This window comes from Bufo gargarizans, chromosome 1 (genome assembly GCF_014858855.1).
Source record: "Bufo gargarizans isolate SCDJY-AF-19 chromosome 1, ASM1485885v1, whole genome shotgun sequence".
NCBI lineage: Eukaryota > Metazoa > Chordata > Amphibia > Anura > Bufonidae > Bufo > Bufo gargarizans.
This window is the reverse complement of record NC_058080.1, coordinates 576,878,793-576,901,420: the sequence shown is the minus strand read 5'-3', so window position 1 is coordinate 576,901,420 and position 22,628 is coordinate 576,878,793. Positions and strand designations below refer to the sequence as shown.

At 43.0% G+C, this 22,628-nt stretch overlaps 1 protein-coding gene across 3 annotated transcripts in view; it reads left to right on the top strand.

Moving 5' to 3' along the window:
* The window catches only part of P2RX7 (purinergic receptor P2X 7), a 173,979-nt gene that overhangs the window by 109,333 nt on the left and 42,018 nt on the right, over positions 1-22,628 (top strand). For all 3 annotated transcript variants that reach the window (XM_044275759.1, XM_044275758.1, XM_044275757.1), the window contains 3 exons: positions 1,709-1,789; positions 5,646-5,775; positions 10,266-10,402. In XM_044275759.1, the coding sequence (XP_044131694.1) occupies positions 1,709-1,789; positions 5,646-5,775; positions 10,266-10,402 (348 nt within the window). The remainder of the gene's footprint in view (positions 1-1,708; positions 1,790-5,645; positions 5,776-10,265; positions 10,403-22,628) is intronic.

Here is a 22,628-nt window from a genome sequence, read left to right as displayed (position 1 = left end):
CTGCTAATAAATGGTAGCATATACTTTACTAAGATTGGAGAAAAAAATGTGGGACAATAAAAAATGATACTTTCCCACAGTTTAACTGATTGTCCATGGAATTTTTTTTATCATATTGTGAGAAATATTTTTCATGTAAGCCACTCTCCAGTCTAGTGTTCCAATGTTTTTTTGTTGTTTGTATGGTTGTAGCACTTTAGGTTATATGCACAACTGTAATGATGGCCAAATAAATAAAAAAAATGGGACTGAAACTCAGATTCATGAATTTGGTTTGATTTAGTGGTCTGTCACCCCAACACAGACCCGCAAGCTCGATTAGGCCATGTATATTGTAATTGAAGCTGAGTCTGGTTATGACATTTTTATCTTAAATAGTAAATTGCACTGGGACTCCTGAGCTCACACACACAATGCAGAGGATTCAAGGGGGAGTTCTCTGCATTATACTGCTGGATTGCAGGAGCACAGTGTTGGAATGCAAGTGAGTATAAAGATATAAATGACATAACCGAACTCAGTGTCACTATACACTACACTATACCGCACTTACCCTATACATCGCTTACTCTAGTTTGGGGCTGACAGATTCCCCATCAGTTGCTTTTTAATAAGGTGAAAGTAGCTGGTCAGCACTCGCTTGATGCACGCCGCGTGGGATCAGGATCAATTTCCACGTGCAATAAGGTAAAGGATCCCAGCAGACGTGACTTGGATGCTTGTAAAGGTTTATTGTCAAAGTAACATCTGTCAAAGTAACAATGACGCGTTTCGGCTATATTAGCCTTTTTCAACAAAATATCCATCATACAGCACAGGTTTATATACACCTATAATGCCAGGGATAGGGTGCCGCCCCGTGACATCAGACCCCAAAAGGGGGTGGTACATGGGAGGTAACCAAAGAGTAACAGAAAATATATTTTGTATATAACAAAAGAAAACCATATAACGGCAACACTACGTGTTATATTTTATATTATATATTATAGATACCATCTCAGATGAGAGATTCTTCAATGAGTAGATGATGTCTAAAAAATAATGATAATAATGATATATATTAGATCACCGGATTAAACAGTAATAATGCATTAATTGAGATGGGATCCTAGATATGTGTAATTTCATAGTCCCTATTCAGACCTCTAGGATGTAGGGTATCTAGGGTATGGATCCAATAGGCCTCTCGGGGTAATAATAGCTTCTTCACATCACCTCCCCTTCGCGGTCTCATTACCCGTTCTATCACCTGAAATTTTAATTGAGCAATAGTGTGTTTGCATTTTTCAAAAATATGGTTTTCTTTTGTTATATACAAAATATATTTTCTGTTACTCTTTGGTTACCTCCCATGTACCACCCCCTTTTGGGGTCTGATGTCACGGGGCGGCACCCTATCCCTGGCATTATAGGTGTATATAAACCTGTGCTGTATGATGGATATTTTGTTGAAAAAGGCTAATATAGCCGAAACGCGTCATTGTTACTTTGACAAATGTTACTTTGACAATAAACCTTTACAAGCATCCAAGTCACGTCTGCTGGGATCCTTTACCTTATTGCTTTGTAATAAGGGGCTGCCATGAAATTTTTTTGAACACAATTGAAATATTTTTTTACATTCTAAATTATATGAAACATTCAAAACCATTATATTGTTACTGTATGTCTGTGTACAATAAATGTCTCATTTGTTCCCTTTTAGACCTGCCATTTTGGCAAGTGCAGAACATTTCACAGTTTTGATAAAGAACACAATCCACTTCGCAGCATTTGGTTATACAAGGTAGGTCAAAGCAGGAGTGGGATTAACATTTTTAACAAGTTCCTTACTTAGAGGGGAATTGCAGACATGCTGCATCATGACACATTTACACCATGCATAAATACACTTTCATCATATACACGCCATACATGCATCAATAACCATTATAACAGCAGAAAGCCTTATTACAGATGTAGCAGGATTAACACACAAAGCCTTAACGCAAATGTCTTAACTCAGCACGTTAGCATTGGAAAGGTGTTTGTTTAACGCATTTAGTTTAGATAACACGTCTCATAAAGCATGTGTGTTAACTCTACTACATCTGTACATACACATGGAGACTGCCCTGCAGAAAGCATCAGGAGACACAAAACAGTTACTGGCTGATCTTTATGGGGCACATTTATTAAGATCGGCATCTAAAATAAATCCCCATAGCTGGAGGAGGATCCAGCGCCACTTCTAAACATAAGACAGCTTCCAAGCTGTCTTACATTTAGACCTTTTTCTACACCTAAAGCAGGCGTACAAAATGGTAAATGAGATGGGCCTACCGGCCCGTCCCCTTCCCAACCTGCAATTTTAGCCCTGGTGTGAGCTGGGAAAAGTTGCAGATAGCGCAACTTACCATTATGCTGCCATCTGCACATGAAATACGCCTAATATAGGCTGTATTTCAGTGTAATAAATGACTCCCTATGTGTCTGCCTCGCATGTATTACCTAAAAATAAAGTTTTAATGGTGAGCGCTGTGGATTTCCTTTATATTGAATGAATGCTATTACTGACCGATGACATGGAGCACCATTACTTACTGACAGTGTGGATACTGATCTCAGAAGAATTTTGTGTATTATAACTGGCAATGTAATGCTAAAATTTCTGTTTTATGACCCTGATCCTGGTTAACAAGGGATGTTATCAGCAGCGCACATACCATGGCATATTTTTCTTGCACTAAGCAGTGGCCGGGTTTGGGATGGCAGCAACGCTACGCTGTGGCCTCTGGACACCATCGAGGTGTCACCAAGTGTTGCTGTTCTCCGGAATAGGTGGTAAGGCATGGTGAACCCCAATTGGAGATAAGCCCAGAGAGTCAGGGTCTGCAGTAAACCAGTGTGCTTATTTACTGGAGGAATTCAGGTGCAAAATAATACAGGTGAGGCATAGGGCTGGTTTTTCTAGTCTGGCAGAAGAAGGGTTTGATGATGAGGAAAGGACTGAGCTAGCTGTCCCTCTCTCTCTGAGAAGGCTGGTACCCTGGCCAAAGGATGGTGATCCAGGGTCTGTGGCAGAGTATCCCTGTCTCATTGTCTTCTTCTGGTAATTCAATAGTCTGGCGAGTCTCCTCTTCTAAGCACTGTTCCCTAACCACAGAACACTAGGGGCTCTGACTGCTCTAACTATATACAGTTTCTGGCCAAACTAGAACCATCTAGTGGTGAGGGTGGAGAGGATAAACCCAGCAAAAACAAATACAATGTTACAACTCCCGTCTTACATAGACTTGCATTGGAGCTTCAGTGATACTCAATGGCAATGACACAGCAGTCTTTCCAGACAAAAACAGGTTTTCAGATATAGCAACATGGCTAAACCAGACATCCAAAAGGTCAGTCTGTCTGGTTTTTGTGGACACATGTCTGGCTTTTTCCCTTGAAAACATGCTGTTTTTTCACCACTTTACATCCGAGCCATTTACCCCCTTCCTGACAAAGCCTAATTTTGAAAATCTGACATGTGTCACTTTATGTGGTAATAACTTATGTGGTAATTATTTTGTAAATGTCATTCTATTTTTTTAGGACTTTTTAAGAAAATTTCCAAAACCCACTTTTTAAGTCACTTTGTGAGGCTTACATAGTGGAAACCTCCCAAAAATGACCCCATTGTAGAAACTAAACCCCTCAAGTTACTCAAAACTGATTTTACAAACTTTTGTAAATTTCTAAATTTCACTTTTTTTGTGGCAGATTTTCTATTTTAATCCATTTTTTTTCCTTTAACACATCGAGGGTTAACAGCCAAACAAAACTCAATATTTATTACCCTGAATTTGCGGTTTAAAGAAACACCCCACATGTGGTCGTAAACTGATGTAAGGGCACACGGCAGGGCGCAGAAGAAATGGAGTGCCTCATGGTTTTTGAAAGGCAGATTTCCCATTTAAAGCCCCCTTGATGCACCCTTACAGTAGAAACTCCCAAAAAGTGACCCCATTTTGGAAACTAGGGGATAAGGTGACAGTTTTATTGGTTCTATTTTGGGGTACATATGATTTTTAATTGCTCTATATTACTTTTTTTTAGGAAAGGTAACCAAAAAATAGCTGTTTTGGCACTGTTTTTATATTTCTTTTTTACAACATTCATCTGACAGGGTAGATCATGTGCTATTTTTATATAGCAGGTTGATACGGACTCGACAATACAAAATATGACTACTTTTTTGGGTTGTTTGTTTCAGTTTTACACAATAGTATTTTTTTTGAATGATTTTTTTAATGTCTCCATATTCCGAAAGCCATAGTTTATTTTTTAGTTTTTGGGCGACTGTCAAATTTTTTTTGGTACAGAGGTGGAGAAGGCCATGCAATAACTTATAATCTCTTTCCTCATCTTCTCCATTTGGGCCAGACCACCGTGATGATTTCTCTCAGGCATGTGTCTTCTCTACGGAGTTTCCTACACAGACATCTTAGGTTCTTCATTTTTCTATCATCCTCCTCCTCTGGGTGCGCCTATGCCCATTCTACCCTCAATATTCTGCCCGCTGTGGTCCCCATGGACCAAAATACTGTACTGCAGAAATAATAGTGCTATACAGATAGCCCCCCCATTATAATAGCAAACCCAAAAGCTCCACCAGTAGTCATAATTCTCTCCCAGAGTACCCTCAGTAACAGTGCCACTGACAGTGACAATGCTCCCCTAGTGTGCCCCCATTAGTAGTAATACTGTCCATGGTGTGCCCAATAATAATTGTGTCTCCTATAGTACCCACAATAGTAATAATGCCCCCATAGTAGAAATTATTTTCCCCAAAGTGCCCCTTGTAGTTATTATGCACTATCATGCCTGCAGTAGTTATAATGGTCCGTATAGTGACCCCAGCAGTTATCATGCTCCCCTATAGTGGCCCAGTAGTTATAATGCCCGTACCACATAGTGCTTCTAATAGTTATTAAAGGAGTTGTCTTACTTCAGCAAATTGAATTTATCATGCAGCCAAAGTTGTGATTGTCCATATTGCTTCCTTTGCTGGCTTGATTTATTTTTTCATCGCATTATACACTGCTCAGATCCAGGGGTTACGACCACCCTACAGTCCAGCAGTAATGGCCATGCTTGCGCAATATAGGAAAAGGCACCAGCAATGACATGGTGTATAATGAATTTGCATGCAGGAATATGCTAATACATTATACGTTTAAAATAAATACAGCAAGTAGGAATCCATTGATGGGATTAAAAATGTATTAACTGTAATTAAAAGTATATAAAAGTACAAACTACATTTTACTGTGCATTCTTGGCATAAAAGAAAAAAATACCTACACTTATTAGGTACCCACAAGACTGTAATAAATGAATGAACGAATTTAGCAAATTATTTATTGTAAAATGTGAACAGTATAAAAGTAAACAAAAGGTCAAAAAACATCTCTTTATGTATTCATCAAGCATGCTTGCGTGTCGGGGAGGTTGAGAGGGATAGCTGCAGCCAAATTTGGTTGGCTTTTTTCTAACATGTATGGTCAGCCTTACACATACAGTATCTATGCCCATATCAAAAGATTGTTTGGATTGGCATTATTACTGTTGTATAAATGTATCCTGTTTTCACCATGATGTCAATTTTGCTTCCATACTAGGAAGAACATCCTCCCAGAATACAATGTAACCTGCAAGTATAACAAAGTGATGGCTCCTCGATGCCCCATATTCAGACTTGGTGATATTGTAACAGAAGCGGGGGAGACATTTTCTCAAGTTGCAGTTCTGGTATATTCTATTGATGTTAATAACTTGCCTTTAAAGGGAACCTGTCGCCATACAAATGCAGTGCAATATGCAGGGAACATGCTATAGAGCAGGAGTAGCTGAGTAGGTTGATATATAGTTTTGAGGGAAAAGATTCAGTACAACTTGCATTTTATATATTTAAACCTCTGCTGTTCCTATCTTTAGGAGTCATGTAGGAGGTTCAACTACAGTGATTGACTGCTGACTTTGCATGATTTAGCATAAAGAGGTAGCTGTCAATCAGTAAATAGCAACGTCCATATGATTCCTAAGGTACAGAAAGAGCAGAGGTTTCAATGCATACATGACAGGTTGTACTGAATCTTTTCCCATAAAACTATATATTATCTTACTCAGCTCCTTCTGCTCTATAACTTGTGCAGATTGCATTGAGTTTTCATGGTGACAGTTTCCTTTTAATAATTTATTAAAATGATATACAGTACAGACCAAAAGTTTGGACACACCTTCTTATTCAAAGAGTTTTCTTTATTTTCATGACTATGAAAATTGTAGATTCACACTCAAGGCATCAAAACTATGAATTAACACATATGGAATTATATACATAACAAAAAAGTGTGAAACAACTGAAAATATGTCATATTCTAGGTTATTCAAAGTAGCCACCTTTTGCTTTGATTACTGCTTTGCACACTCTTGGCATTCTCTTGATGAGCTTCAAGAGGTAGTCACCTGAAATGGTCTTCCAACAGTCTTGAAGGAGTTCCCAGAGATGCTTAGCACTTGTTGGCCCTTTTGCCTTCACTCTGCGGTCCAGCTCACCCCAAACCATGTCGATTGGGTTCAGGTCCGGTGACTGTGGAGGCCAGGTCATCTGGCGCAGCACCCCATCACTCTCATTCATGGTCAGATAGCCCTTACACAGCCTGGAGGTGTGTTTGGGGTCATTGTCCTGTTGAAGAATAAATGATGGTCCAACTAAACGCAAACCAGATGGAATAGCATGCCGCTGCAAGATGCTGTGGTAGCCATGCTGGTTCAATATGCCTTAAATTTTGAATAAATCCCCAACAGTGTCACCAGCAAAGCACCCACACCATCACACCTCCTCCTCCATGCTTCACGGTGGGAACCAGGCATGTAGAGTCCATCCGTTCACCTTTTCTGCGTCGCACAAAGACACGGTGGTTGGAACCAAAGATCTCAAATTTGGACTCATCAGACCAAAGCACAGATTTCCACTGGTCTAATGTCCATTCCTTGTGTTCTTTAGCCCAAACAAGTGTCTTCTGCTTGTTGCCTGTCCTTAGCAGTAGTTTCCTAGCAGATATTCTACAAACCGGATTCCAAAAAAGTTGGGACACTATACAAATCGTGAATAAAAACTGAATGCAATGATGTGGAGGTGCCAACTTCTAATATTTTATTCAGAATAGAACATAAATCACGAAACAAAAGTTTAAACTGAGAAAATTTACCATTTTAAGGGGAAAATATGTTTAATCAGAATTTCATGGTGTCAACAAATCCCCAAAAAGTTGGGACAAGGCCATTTTCACCACTGTGTGGCATCTCCCCTTCTTCTTACAACACTCAACAGACGTCTGGGGACCGAGGAGACCAGTTTCTCAAGTTTAGAAATAGGAATGCTCTCCCATTCTTGTATAATACAGGCCTCTAACTGTTCAATCGTCTTGGGCCTTCTTTGTTGCACCTTCCTCTTTATGATGCGCCAAATGTTCTCTATAGGTGAAAGATCTGGACTGCAGACTGGCCATTTCAGTACCCGGATCCTTCTCCTACGCAGCCATGATGTTGTGATTGATGCAGAATGTGGTCTGGCATTATCTTGTTGAAAAATGCAGGGTCTTCCCGGAAAGAGATGACGTCTGGATGGGAGCATATGTTGTTCTAGAACCTGAATATATTTTGATGGTGCCTTTCCAGACATGCAAGCTGCCCATGCCACACGCACTCATGCAACCCCATACCATCAGAGATGCAGGCTGCTGAACTGAGCGTTGATAACAACTTGGGTTGTCCTTGTCCTCTTTGGTCCGGATGACATGGCGTCCCAGATTTCCAAAAAGAACTTCGAATCGTGACTCGTCTGACCACAGAACAGTCTTCCATTTTGCCACACTCCATTTTAAATGATCCCTGGCCCAGTGAAAACGCCTGAGCTTGTGGATCTTGCTTAGAAATGGCTTCTTCTTTGCACTGTAGAGTTTCAGCTGGCAACGGCGGATGGCACGGTGGATTGTGTTCACTGACAATGGTTTCTGGAAGTATTCCTGAGCCCATTCTGTGATTTCCTTTACAGTAGCATTCCTGTTTGTGGTGCAGTGTCGTTTAAGGGCCCGGAGATCACGGGCACCCAGTATGGTTTTACGGCCTTGACCCTTACGCACAGAGATTGTGCCAGATTCTCTGAATCTTCGGATGATTTTATGCACAGTTGATGATGATAGATGCAAAGTCTTAGCAATTTTTCATTGGGTAACACCTTTCTGAAATTGCTCCACTATCTTTCTGCGCAACATTGTGGGAATTGGTGATCCTCTACCCATCTTGGCTTCTGAGAGACACTGCTACTCTGAGAAGCTCTTTTTATACCCAATCATGTTGCCAATTGACCTAATTAGTGTTAATTGGTCTTCCAGCTCTTTGTTATGCTCAAATTTTCTTTTTCCAGCCTCTTATTGCTACTCGTCCCAACTTTTTGGGGATTTGTTGACACCGTGAAAATTTGAATCAACATATTTTTCCTTTAAAATGATACATTTACTCGGATTAAACGTTTGATCTGTCATCTACGTTCTATTACAAATAAAATATTGACATTTGCCATCTCCACATCATTGCATTCAGTTTTTATTCACAATTTGTTTAGTGTCCCAACTTTTTTGGAATCCGGTTTGTACCATGAAGGCCTGATTCACACAGTCTCCTCTTAACAGTTGTTCTAGAGATGTGTCTGCTGCTAGAACTCTGTGTGGCACTGACCTGGTCTCTATTCTGAGCTGCTGTTAACCTGCGATTTCTGAGGCTGGTGACTTATCCTCCGCAGCAGAGGTGACTCTTGGTCTTCCTTTCCTGGGACAGTCCGCATGTGAGACAGTTTCTTTGTAGTGCTTGATGGTTTTTGTGACTGCACTTGGGGACACTTTCAAAGTTTTCCCAATTTTTCAGACTGACCGACCTTCCTTTCTTAAAGTAATGATGGCCACTCGTTTTTCTTTACTTAGCTGCTTTTTTCTTGCCATAATACAAATTCTAACAGTCTATTCAGTAGGACTATCAGCTGTGTATCCACCTGACTTCTCCACAATACAACTGATGGTCCCAACGCCATTTATAAGGCAAGAAATCCCACTTATTAAACCTGACAGGGCACACCTGTGAAGTGAAAACCATTTCAGGTGACTACCTCTTGAAGTTCATCAAGAGAATGCCAAGAGTGTGCAAAGCAGTAGTCAAAGCAAAAGGTGGCTACTTTGAAGAACCTAGAATATGACATATTTTCTTGTTTCACACTTTTTTGTTATGTATATAATTCCACATGTGTTAATTCATAGTTGTGATGCCTTCAGTGTGAATCTACAACTTTCATAGTCATGAAAATAAAGAAAACTCTTTGAATGAGAAGGTGTGTCCAAACTTTTGGTCTGTACTGTATGTTATTACTATAAACCAAGCGTGCAGTTTTTTTCTTATCAGTAATGCTTTCCCAGTGACTAAGGACCAGTCAAGATGGCCCACAGACCTCGTTCTAGACCCTATGGCCAGACGTAGAAATCTATATATATGGTCTGCCTGTAGACATTGTGGAACTGGCTATAGCAAAATTTCAAGACACACAAGTGTTCAAGAGACTAACTAAGAACAATTTTACAGAGCCTGTATGGCGCACACTTCTGTCATGTTGGTTGTGTGCACATGACACACAGAGGAAGATTTATCAAACTGGTGTAAAATAGAACTGGCTTAGTTGCCCATAGCAACCAATCAGATTCCTCCTTTCATTTTACAGCTCCTTTGGAAAATGAAAGGTGGAATCTGATTGGTTGCTATGGGCAACTAAGCCAGTTCTACTTTACACCAGTTTGATAAATGACCCCAATTTGTGTTTGGGAGAATAAATATGTTGCTCACAATGAACATATTTTTTAAAATATGACAAAGTTTTGTAATTGCAATACTAAGGCCCTGATGTATCAAGAATTTTATGTGCTATACTGTTTTTGATAGGCCCTGCACTGTCAGAGGCATTTAACATATGACAGTTCAGGCCTCACCATAAATTAAATGCATCCTTTGGCAGTTTGTGCTCCTGACTAAAACCTACTCCAGCTTGTTCCGATGTGGATCTCAGTCATCATTTATGCCAGTTTCTGGTGTAGGGGGGGATGATAGATCTCCTCTAAATCTCCTCTATTATGTGTACTTATGTCTTTATACTGTATGTATAAAGCTGCTTTATCTATATGATTTTTTTTCCTTAGGGTGGCATAATGGGCATTGAAATCAACTGGAATTGTGATCTCGACCCTTGGGCTTTCAGTTGCCACCCAGAATATAGCTTCCGACGTTTGGATGATAAGGCTGTTGATGAGAGTTTGTTTCCTGGCTTAAGTTTCAGGTAATAGGACATCATGCTGACAAAAAGAATGACATATTTTACTGCTATGTATAAATGCCTTGTTTACACGGTGCATGTATTTGTGTAGTTTTTGAGTGGATCCGAAAAAGAAGTATTTTGAGATATTTTTGCCACTACAATATTTTACTTAGTTGAGATGGATTTTTTTTTATCCCTTGTGGGGTTTATGTAGCATTATTCTCCCCTATTTACTGGGGTGTAAAATAATAAAACCATCTGTCATTCGTAGCAAACCTAGAGCAAAATGATATTAATATGCCATCAGGGTCTGATTGTTAGGGGTCTGACCACTGTGATTTCTCCCTATCACTAGAACAAAATGGCATCACCACTAGGTCACCCTATAATTATCAATAGTATGTAGCTACCTATAAAAAAAAAAATCTACGATAAGCAACAAGCATAGGTGCCAGAAGGCAAGGTGGCCCAATGCTTTCATAGTGCCGCTGACACTTTATTCCAAAGATTGGCGGGGGCCTGGTCAGGCTCTTGGCAATTGGATATTGATCTCATTGGTTCCTACTAAAGATGAGCGAACATGTCGAGGTTTGGTTTGGTCCAGGTTTGTTGAATTTTAAAAAAACTTTCAGTTTGGACTTGAATCGGTTTGGGCCAAACCAGATTGTCTCTAATCGCCATGGATACTGGTATATAACACCCTCTAGTCTCCTAGGACTCAGAATGTTATCTCTTTTTGTTCATTTTTATGAATGTTTGCTTTTTCTCTCCCCCATCCCTAAGATCTTGAACGCAATAACAGCAATAGTAAATCATGTCTGAGTGACACTGACATACATAGCTATGGGTAAATGCATGTTTGATGGCGTTAACGAACCTTCAGTACTAAGCCACTGTTCACCTTAAATCCCAGGCCGATTTTTGTCACTTTAGTGGTAATAACTCTGGAATGCTTAGCCATTCTGAGACAGTTTTCTCGTGATACATTGTCAATATGTTTTACCTTTATCTATAGGCATACCCCATTAAATTGTTATTACTTTACATTTCCATTACTCTACTTTTATGTTTGCATTACTTTGTAAATGTCATATTTTTTTTTAGGATGTTAGAAGTTTTAGAATTTTAGAAGCAATTCTTAAAATTTTTAAGAAAATTTCCAAAACCCACTTTTTTAAGCACCAGTTCAATTTTGAAATCAATTTGTGGGGCATACATAGTAGAAACCACCCATAAACCTGCTGATCCTCTTGTGTAGGTGATTGTTTTTTGCAGAAGGAGTAGACATTTTTACTGGTACTATTTTTGGGTACACATGATTTTTTGATTGTTCAATATTACATGTTTTTGGGGCAAGGTAACCAAAAATGTCTGTTTTGGCAGAGTTATTATACCGTACTTTTTTTATGTCATTCACCTGAGGGTGTAGACAATGTGAAATGTTAATAGAGAAGGTCGTTACAGACACAGCAATAACTAATATGTCCACTTTTTACATTTATTTCGGTTTTACACAATAAAAGCATTTCCTGAAAGCCATATTTTTTAATGTTTCTCCCGATGTTTCTCCCGATTGTAGGAGGCTCGTTTTTTGCAGGAAGAGTTGATGTTTTTATTAGTACCATTTTTGGGTACATCAGTTTTTTTGATCCTTCAATATTACACTTTTTAGAGCAAAGTGACCCAAAAATGTCTGTTTTGGCACAGTTTTTATTTATTTTTTTACGGCATTCACCTCAGGGAGTAGAACATGTGATATTTTTATAGAGCAGGTCGTTACAGATGGGTCGGTACCTAATATGTCTTGGGTTTTTTGTTCTATGTTTTACACTTTACTATGGGAAAGGGGCTTTTCCCTTAAAGGCTATGTACACCTTTGGGGGCAATTTTTTTATTTATTTTTTTAAATATTATTGCATTGTACTTATTGTGAGCTAAAAATACATTTTTAAATTGGTCTTTATTAAAAATATGGAATCATTTTTTGTGTACATAGCTGAGATGCTGTAGTAGTAGCATGTGGAGTTTTTGTCTTTTCTGTCTTTTGGGGAGCTTATGGGGGGCCCTTATCTCTGCTCTCTGACATTATAAACATTAAGGCTCAAACATAATGTGGCTAAAATAAGTTTTTATGACCTCTTAGTAGTTTAGAGATAAGGTTTATTAGATGACCTGTACAATGTGAAAGTGAAAGTACCAGTGTCACATTTAGAAAAACACTTAACTCTTTGTGATAGAATGGCTCAGTAATTTTATTAAAGGTTAATTTAAAATATGATTTTTAGCCCAAAATTAGTAAAATGCAAAATATTGCCTCTAAAGCTGTACATAGCCTTTAAGTCCTGCTGGGACCTAAGTCACATCTCGCAGCACTATACATGTATGGCGCTGGGATCCTAAGGATTGAAAACACTGTCACGTGGTATACTTTTTCATATTCCAAAGCTTCCAAAAATCGTCCCATATTAGGGCCATATTTTGTTTAAGCACACATGGTGTTATGGGATTAAAAAAGTAAAGAAACAGTGGTTTGCTGGGGCACTAAGCATCTAAAAATACCTTATACCTTGATGGGGTAAGAATGCCTGCCCATACAAAATGCACAAGTGTTGGTTATCAGAAGAAAAAGTGGCTAGTTGTGAACGAGCCTAGAAAAATTCCACCTTTTAATTGGGAGCTGCAGCAGCACAGTGTGTATGTGGAAAGGGTAGGGTATTAGGGCTGTTTCACACGAGCGGATGCCGTGCGTGTCATCCGCAGCGTGAATGACAGCCAAGCCCCGCACTGGACTGCAGAGACATGAAGTATTAACATCATTGATAATGCTCCATGCCTCTCTGTGATCTTTTTACTACAAAATCATGGTGACATCTTTATCTCACTGTGATTTTACAGTAAAAAGATCGCAGAGAGGCACGGAGCATTATCAATCATGTTAATGCTCTGTGTCTCTGCTGTCCAGAGCGCGGCTTGGATGTCATTCACGCTGCAGATGATACACACGGCATCTGCTCGTGTGAAACAGCCCTTAGAGGAATGTTTCTGCAATAGTAGCAGCAGTAGAAGCAGCATAGAATGGAACATACAAGGCAGTAGATCGGCTGTCTATGATGGTAGTAGTAATAGTCATAGTAGTAGTGATAGTGGTAATAGTGACAGATGCGTAGCGTTAATGCTGGCGACAGTAGGGGATTAGCTGCTAGGAACAGCAGCTAAGGCAATGGTGGCAGAAGTAGCCATATGGTACATATGCAGCAGCAGGAAGGTGGAGACAGCAGCACCTATACAGAACATGACGGTAGGCAGGCAGCAGCAGTGGCATGTTGGAGGCAGCAGTTGTGTGGAATATGTTGATAGGTAGACAGTAGCCGTGTCATTATGGCAGCAGTAACATGATAGATGCAGCAGCAGCCTTATGGAACATGATAGTAGGCAGCCAGCAGCAGTGACATGATGGCGATAGTGACATGATTGAGGCAGTCGCAGCAGCAGCCTTAGGGAATATGATGGTAGCCAGGGAACATGATTATAGGCACGATAGCAGGCAGGCAGACAGCAACAGTGGCAAGATAGAACACTGCTAGCAAGGCCAGATCTATTCATTGACCTCAGCCGGAGGAGTGCGAATATCCTCCCGAATCCAGGCTTGTTTCATTTTGACAAAAGTGATGTTTTGGAAATGGGCGGAGGACAACTTCATCGGTTTGGGTGTCAGTACACCCCTGCGGCACTGAGAACCCTCTCCGAGATGACACTGGAGGCTGGGCGAGAAAGAGAGTGTACTATGCCAGTTCAGGCCACTGTTCTAGTCTGCCTGCCCAGAAATCCATGGAGTGAGGAAACATAGTATGCACTGGAGACAGGCCAGAGCGTAGAATGTCTCAGCTTGCTGATTTGCCTCAACCTGGTGCGGCATTGAAAAGAAACTGCGCCATCATGTTGGGGAGATTAAACTGGCTGCTGCTGCAACTGCGGCTTCTGCTGCTTTAGGAGGTGGAAGGTGGATAACTCTGTGGGAGGTGAAGAGGGACCTCCCATTCAAACACTCTAGTGGCAGGCCAAAAGCTGCGGCAAGCTGCGTACACAGTGCTTCCTGGTAATAACTAATTTGGCCTCCCTTTCAGTGGGAGGAAAATTCAATATTCTCCCATTTTGCTTTGATAGTGAAGGTCTAAAAGCATGGCTATCCAGTAATCATCAGACTACTTGATGCCGATGATACACCTTTCACTGCATAAGCAAGTGAGCACACAGATCACCATTCTGGCCAGCATTCCCAAGGAGCCAGTTCTTTCTGGCTTCACTCCCCACTGAGACAATTAGGTGTCATGGCCAGTGCCATCATTATCATCCTGTCCATGGAGGAGAAGGTGGAGGAGATGGATAATTGCCAGAGTGGAAGCCAGCCCAACACATACAGTCATGTGAAAAAATTAGGACACCCTTTGAAAGCATGTGGTTTTTTGTAACATTTTTAATAAAAGGTTATTTCATCTCCGTTTCAACAATACAGAGAGATTAAAGTAATCCAACTAAACAAAGAAAACTGAAGAAAAGTCTTTTCAAGATCTTCTGTAAATGTCATTCTACAAAAATGCCTATTCTAACTGAGGAAAAAGATAGGACACCCTCACATGTATTCCCTCTTAAATTGGCTCAGATCTCACACAGGTATATCACACCAGGTGCACATAATTAGTAGATCGTTACTCTGCATGTTGAATGAGGCTTGCCCTATTTAAACCTCAGACATTTAGTTTGGTGTGCTCCTGACTGTTGAAGTGAGAGTGAGCACCATGGTGAGAGCAAAAGAGCTGTCAGAGGACTTCAGAAAAAAGATTGTAGCAGCCTATGAGTCTGGGAAGGGATTTAAAAAGATCTCAAAAGATTTTGAAATCAGCCATTCCACTGTCCGGAAGATAGTCTACAAGTGGAGGGCTTTCAAAACAACTGCCAACATGCCCAGGACTGGTCGCCCCAGCAAGTTCACCCCAAGAGCAGACCGCAAGATGCTAAAAGAGGTCTCCAAAAACCCTAAAGTGTCATCTCGAGAACTACAGCAGGCTCTGGCTACTGTTGATGTAGAAGTACATGCCTCTACAATCAGAAAGAGACTGTACAAGTTTAACTTGCATGGGAGGTGTGCAAGGAGGAAACCTTTGCTTTCCAAGAGAAACATCGAGGCCAGACTGACATTTGCCAGAGATAAAGTTGACAAAGACCAGGACTTCTGGAATAATGTTCTTTGGACAGATGAGTCCAAAATTGAATTATTTGGACACAACAGCAGAGGACATGTTTGGCGTAAACCAAACACAGCATTCCAAGAAAAGAACCTCATACCAACTGTGAAGCATGGAGGTGGAAGTGTCATGGTTTGGGGCTGCTTTGCTGCAGCAGGACCTGGTCAGCTCACCATCATAGAATCCACGATGAATTCTACTGTGTATCAGAAGGTGCTTGAAGAACATGTGAGACCATCAGTTAGAAAATTAAAGCTGAAGCGGAACTGGACCATGCAACATGACAATGACCCAAAACATACTAGTAAATCAACCAAAGATTGGCTGAAAAAGAAGAAATGGAGAGTCCTGGAATGGCCAAGTCAAAGTCCAGATTTGAATCCCATTGAGATGCTGTGGGGTGACTTGAAAAGGGCTGTACGTGCAAGAAACCCCTCAAACATCTCACAGCTGAAAAAGTTCTGCATTGAGGAGTGGGGTAAAATTTCCTCAGACCGATGTCGAAGACTGGTAGATGGCTACAAGAACCGTCTCACTGCAGTTATTTCAGCCAAAGGAGGTAACACTCGCTATTAGGGGCAAGGGTGTCCTATCTTTTTCCTCAGTTAGAATAGGCATTTTTGTAGAATGACATTTACAGAAGATCTTGAAAAGACTTTTCTTCAGTTTTCTTTGTTTAGTTGGATTACTTTAATCTCTCTGTATTGTTGAAACGGAGATGAAATAACCTTTTATTAAAAATGTTACAAAAAACCACATGCTTTCAAAGGGTGTCCTAATTTTTTCACATGACTGTAGTTCTTGGGTCATCAAAAGGAACTGACCTTGTTGCCAGGGTGCTGCCTTACCACTGCTGCAAAAAACATTGACCCAGTGGACAGTGAAAGACCTGTACTGTCCCTGCCTGTGACAGGTCATCCAGGTGTCCAACGTGGAGTGAACCTTGCTGCACAGTGAGAATCGCGTGGAGGGGGCCACGTTCTCCGCCACTTGAGAGTACAATGCAAAGAGAAAAAAAGATTTTGAAGACGGGATATTCTGCACGGGTGTACAAAAATAGGGGGGTGGGGGAGAGGGAAATGAATAAGGTGCCAAGGGATAACCACAATTTGGTGGGAAAAAGGAACAGGGTTGAGAGGAATGTATATAGGATGGAGAGAAATAGGCAGCTCCCCAAGGACCCCCTAGAAAAAAGGGGGGAAATTCAGTACCAACTGGTGGACTGAAGTTAGAATGAGGTTGCTGGTGAGCCGGGTATCGCTGGTGTCTTGATGCTACCAAGGGGGCGCCACAAAGTCTCCAGTACTATCAATAAAATTTTACAGTTGTAGTGGAATACACTATGAAAAAGTTACACTTACTTCACCGGGGAGGAGGGTATAGGATAAAGCTCAAGACACCTATACCTCAACCTCCCCCGCCGAGGTCGCTTCAAATGATGTAGTAATAGCTTCCTGGTCCCCAAAAGGATGACACCGGGGCTCCAATGTATATAGGAAGGATATAAGGGATATATTCCCGAAAACGCGTCGAGCTGAATTAATAAAAGACTTCCTATATACATTGGAGCCCCAGTGTCATCCTTTTGGGGACCAGGAAGCTATTACTACATCATTTGAAGCGACCTCGGTGGGGAAGATTGAGGTATAGGTGTCTTGAGCTTTATCCTATACCCTCCTCCCCGGTGAAGTAAGTGTAACTTTTTCATAGTGTATTCCACTACAACTGTAAAATTTTATTGATAGTACTGGAGACTTTGTGGCGCCCCCTGGGTAGCATCAAGACACCTGTGATACCCAGCTCACCAGCAACCTCACTTGAGAGTACAAGGCAGGGATGTCTTATTGTGCAAAATAATGCTGGCTAGGTATCTTCCACTGAGGCTGAGAGCATGTCATCAGCTCCCAAGAGGAAGCAGACACTAAATGTTACGGCAGCGACTGCACCACCAGCAGCTGGGCCAAGTGGGAATTACGCTTGCGCACAAGCAGGTTACTGGGCTTGTATAGTTGTTTCCTGTCCATGCATTCTGTTATCGATGGCTGACAATGGAGAGGAGGAGGCAAAGTCTGAGTAGGAGAGGTAGAAAGCAAGCACTACACTGTACTACCCATGGATGCTGCCTTACTGTCACAAGGGAGATCAAGAGAAGGACGAAACTCTTGTTGCAGTAGCTGTTTTTTACCTTTGTTTGCCACGGTATGCCGCTTCATGTGAATATAGAGCTATGGTGCCTATGTTTGTGTTTCGCTGCCCAGGGCTTATTTTATTCTTGCAGATCTTTCACAGGGCAGCAGAGCTGTCTTCTGGCAGCGTGGTGTCATGCCCGGCTCTGACTATGTGCGGAGGTCAGCCAGAATAGCTGCACGTGTTTAGTGTTTGTTTTGGAGTCGTGCTGGATCCGCCTCCCATCAGGTGCACTGGGTGGGGTCATTAGTTTAAATGGCTCTCAATTCCAGTGCCCTGAGCGGGTTATAGAAATCAGTCTGGCCTAGGAAGCAAGCAAGCAAGGAAGGAAGGTTTTCTGTCCCAGCTCTGATAAGATAAGTGTGGTTTCTGTTTTTGTTGTTTGCTGTTGTAGTTGTGTTTGCGTCATCTCTCCCATCTAGGTTCTGTGCGAGCAGGCTGCTCCTATTTCCCATTTTCACCATCTCAGGGAATTTAGGGTGAATTAGCCCAGGCACGAGGACACAGCATTCCTACCACCAAGGTCTGCCTGTGGGCTGAGCAGTGCAGGGAGAGAGGTTAGGGATTAGCTAGGAGGTGACCCTTCCCCTGCTTCTCGCTCAGAACCTGGTTGTTGGTTTCTCTGTGTGTCTGAGTGCTTGTCCGCCGTGACACGTGGAGAAGAACTGACAGATGGGTGATACTCTTGCAGAGCTAGAGGCTGCCGAGTTAGTCTTTGCACTGGCACAGCGGCATCACAAGATCCCAAAGCAGATATGCCCCTGGCAGTTTTTTGGGACTTACATCGCCTCTACTCTTTATTGCTGCTGCTGCCACCACTCTACTCCTCTGATGTTGCATCTGTCTCAGCACCCCAATATGGCTGCCAGGTCCTGTCCAACACACAATCAACATCCTTACCCACCCAATGAGTCCTTACCCATCCTGCCACTTTTATCAGACTGTGAGATATTATGGTGGGCTCCTTGGCCCCCCTCCTCTGCTCTACATTTTCCTGACTGCCACTGTCACTGCCCCCACTGCCAATGCCATGGCTATCACAGCCACCTCCTTCTCACGGCAGTCTGAATGCTGACTGCCGTTTTGAACAGCAAAACTCTCTTGACTATCTGCTGTAGGGCATAGTGGAGTTTTCTTGCCACTTCTTAGTAAAAAGAACGGTGCCCCACTAGGAAGGGGCAGTAAAAATGGAGAAGATTACAGTGAAAGCCTTCCCTGGGGCTGCAAGGAGGAGGAGCAGGAGTAATGCTGTGACCCCTGGATCTAAGGCACTGTGTCAGACACCTCCACGTCATCCTGCTATAGCTGAGAGGAGGAGTGAGCCATCCAATCCACAATCTCATCCTCTTTCTCCTTAATGATCATGTTGCACCATTCTGAAGCCTACTACTACTACTTTTGGCCAGATAGTTGGTGCTGCTACTACACACAATCTGGCTCTGGGAGAACAAGGCATGGCCCTGGGTAGAGATGAGCGAATTTCTCAAAAATTCAATTCGGTCAGTTCATGGAATTTCCGAAAAGATTTGATTCGATCCGAATTCATCTGTGGCGAATTGCTTTAAAAAACAGCTATTTCCTGGCTGCAGAGAGCCTGTATAGTGGTGTAGAAAACTGTGCCTTGCAGCAAAATGCATAGTGAGTCTGCTGTGGTGGTAAAACAATACTGTGAGTCAGTAAGACATGCAGATGACAGGCGTCGCTCTTAGAATCACAGCACACTTCACTTCTTTGGGCAGTTACGGGGCCAAAACTGACCAAATAACTCAAGTGTGAACTCAACCTTACAGGTCGATGTTAGCGTCAGGTATAAAGAACCGTGCAGAGACTCAAGATCCCCCTATAGCGTGAAAGAGCGCACTCTTTTAACATCAACGTCAGCTGATTCCACATAGATGTCTACAGAACCTGTTCTATTAAACGCTTATACAAGTAGAGCCCCCCTGACAGAGTGGAGAGGGTGGCAGCAGCATCAGGAGACCACAGAGTGGAAAGGTGACCTAGTGTGGAGGTGGAAGCAATATGAGGAGACCACAGAGTGGCAAGGTGACAGTGTGGAGGTGGCAGCAGCATCAGGAGACCACATAGTGACCCGGTGACAGAGTGGGGAGGTGGGTGGCACTAACAGTACCTGCTGAAGATGCTGGGTGTAAGAAGGACAACTTGGCATCAGGTGGGTGGCAGCATCAGAATAATAGCTGAGGCAGGTAGCCAGAAGAAACCAATCTTTTTTGTCATAGTTTGGATGAGGCAGCATGGACGATGTAATCTGATGCATCAGGTATTGGTGGGTAGAAATTCTGGCTAATCCACTCCTGATTCATCTTGACAAAGATCAGTCTCTCCACATTTTGGGTGGACAGGCAAGTTCTCCTTGGGGTAACTATGCCCCTGCCGCACTAAACACCCACTCTGATGCCACACTACTGGCAGGGCAGGACAGCTTTTCCAGGGCAAACTCGGCCAGTTGCGGCCACAAATCCAGTTTGGCTGCCCAGTAGTCCAATGGATCTTTAATGACGGCTGGCAGGGTGCCCTCTAAGTATGCCACCACCTGCTGGTTCAGGTTCTGCTCTATGTCTAGCTGCTGGTGAGTAGTTTCTTCACTATGCGGGTAAAGAAAGACTCTAGACTCAGGATGCTGCTGATGGAACTGCTACTGCTCCTGCCACCCCCCTCCCTCCAGCATCCATGGCAGTGGAAAGTGGGCGCAGAGGGCCCCCCCCAGTCAGACCTGCGAGAGGATGGACAATGGCGCAGATAGGCAGTCGCCAACTGACTACATAGGATGTCCCTATAGTAGTTTAGTTTGTCCTCCCTCTCAGCTGGTGTAAAAAAAGGCCCCTATTTTAGACCGGTAGCGAGGGTCTAACATGATGGAGAGCCAGTAGTCACCCCTCTCCCGAATGGTGACAATTCAGCTGTCACTACATAAGCAAGTGAGCATGCCTCCATCTCCATTGCATACTGCCACGGTGTGCCTCATCTTCCTCATTTCCCTCTTACTCCTCCGGCTGCTCCTGCTCCTCCTCACCTGTGTAGAAAAACTACTCAATTCGCTACACATTGTATTCCAATGTCCTCCTCCTCCAGTTCAGCCCCCACAGGGCTCACGTGGCCGTGAGATGTAGGCGCCACGTTTCCAGTCCCCTGACCAACCAGATTTACCAGCATTTTTTCCAGGATATGAATCAGTGGAATGATGTTGTTCATCCCGTAGTCCTGGTGACTGACAAATAAAGCTGCCTCCTCAAAGGGCCCGTGCAAACTGCAGGTGTCACGCATGAGCTGCCACTGGCTAAAATCAAAGTTGCACAGGGGAGTAACTCTGTCCGAAAAGAAATCGTTTATGGCCTTTCTCTGTTCGTACAGTCAGTCCAACATATGGAGGGTGGAATTCCAACTGGTGGAAACGTTGCATATCAGCCTATGTTGAGGGAGGCCTTTCTGCCGCTGTAGCTCAAGGAGGGTGTGCTTGGTGGTGTATGGGTGGCTAAAGTGCATGCAAAGTTTAATGACCATTTTTAGGATGTCTTGCAAATGGGTGGAAGACTTCATGAAACGCTTTACAACCAGATTGAACATGTGCGCCATGCAGGGAGCATGGCTCAGCCCTCCTTGACGCAGCGCCGACACCATGTTCTTCCCGTTGTCGGTCACCATGATTTCGATTTTCAGTTGTCGCGGAGAAAGACAAGATTTGGTTTCTTGATATAGGATGCGGAGCAGTTCCTCCCCTGTGTGACTCCGTTCGCCCAGGCAAACGAGGTGCAGAATAGCGTGACACCGCCGTGCCCTGCACATGTGGTATGTTTATGTGGCACTGTGAATTGTCCCTGAAGTGGAGGCTGAGGACAAGGTGGAGGATGAGGAGGCAGGGGCATGAGAACGTGGAGGCGGAAGCGGCGTTACCTGGCCAAGTTGCTGGTTTGGCTGGGCATGAACCACGTTTACCCAGTGGGCTGTAAAGGACATACTGTATATTGTCCTTGAACGTAGTTACGGCTCCACATGTCGGCGCTGTCGTGCACTTTGGCAGACACAAACATGCTCAAGGACTGTCTCACCTTCTGTTCTACTTATGTGTGCAGGGCTGGTACTGCCTTTTTGGCAAATAAATGATGGCTTGGGACTCTCCACCTTGTCTCGGCACAAGCCATCAGTTCTCTGAAAGGTGCAGAGTCCACTATTTGGAAAGGGAGGGACTGCAGCACCAGCAACTTGGCCAGGAGCATGTTCAGCTTCTGCGCCGTTGGATGAGTACACACATACTGTTGTCTCATTTGGTAATCGCTTTGGTGATTGATTGCTGATGGAATGACTGACTAGAAGGAGGGGGAGCAGGAGCATCAGGACCAGCAGATGATGGGAAGGACAGATAGCTTCCTTCAGCTGAGTTGGTGGAGCCTTGACTGCCTGAAATCGGGTGCATACCACTGGGTGATGCAGTGGTAGCTGTGGCAGGCTGGACCACAACATTGGAGCCACGGTTCTCCCAGGCCACTTTATGGTGACACTGCATATGTTGACACAGGGCCGTGGTGCCAACATTGGCACCCTGGCCATGCTTCACCTACTGCCCACAGACTCGACAAATGGCCATGTTCATCTCCCCCAGCTGCTTAAAAAAAAACTGCCACACCGCTGAGTTGGTGATTTTACCCCCAACACTCTGCACTGACTGACTGCTACCACCACTGCCTCTGTGAATAGAGATGGCCTTATGGTTCGCCTGGCGGTTGTTTCATGGCGAACTTTGCGCGTTCACGATACACCGAACATATGGCGATGTCTGCCAGCGCCATATTAGTTTGCAT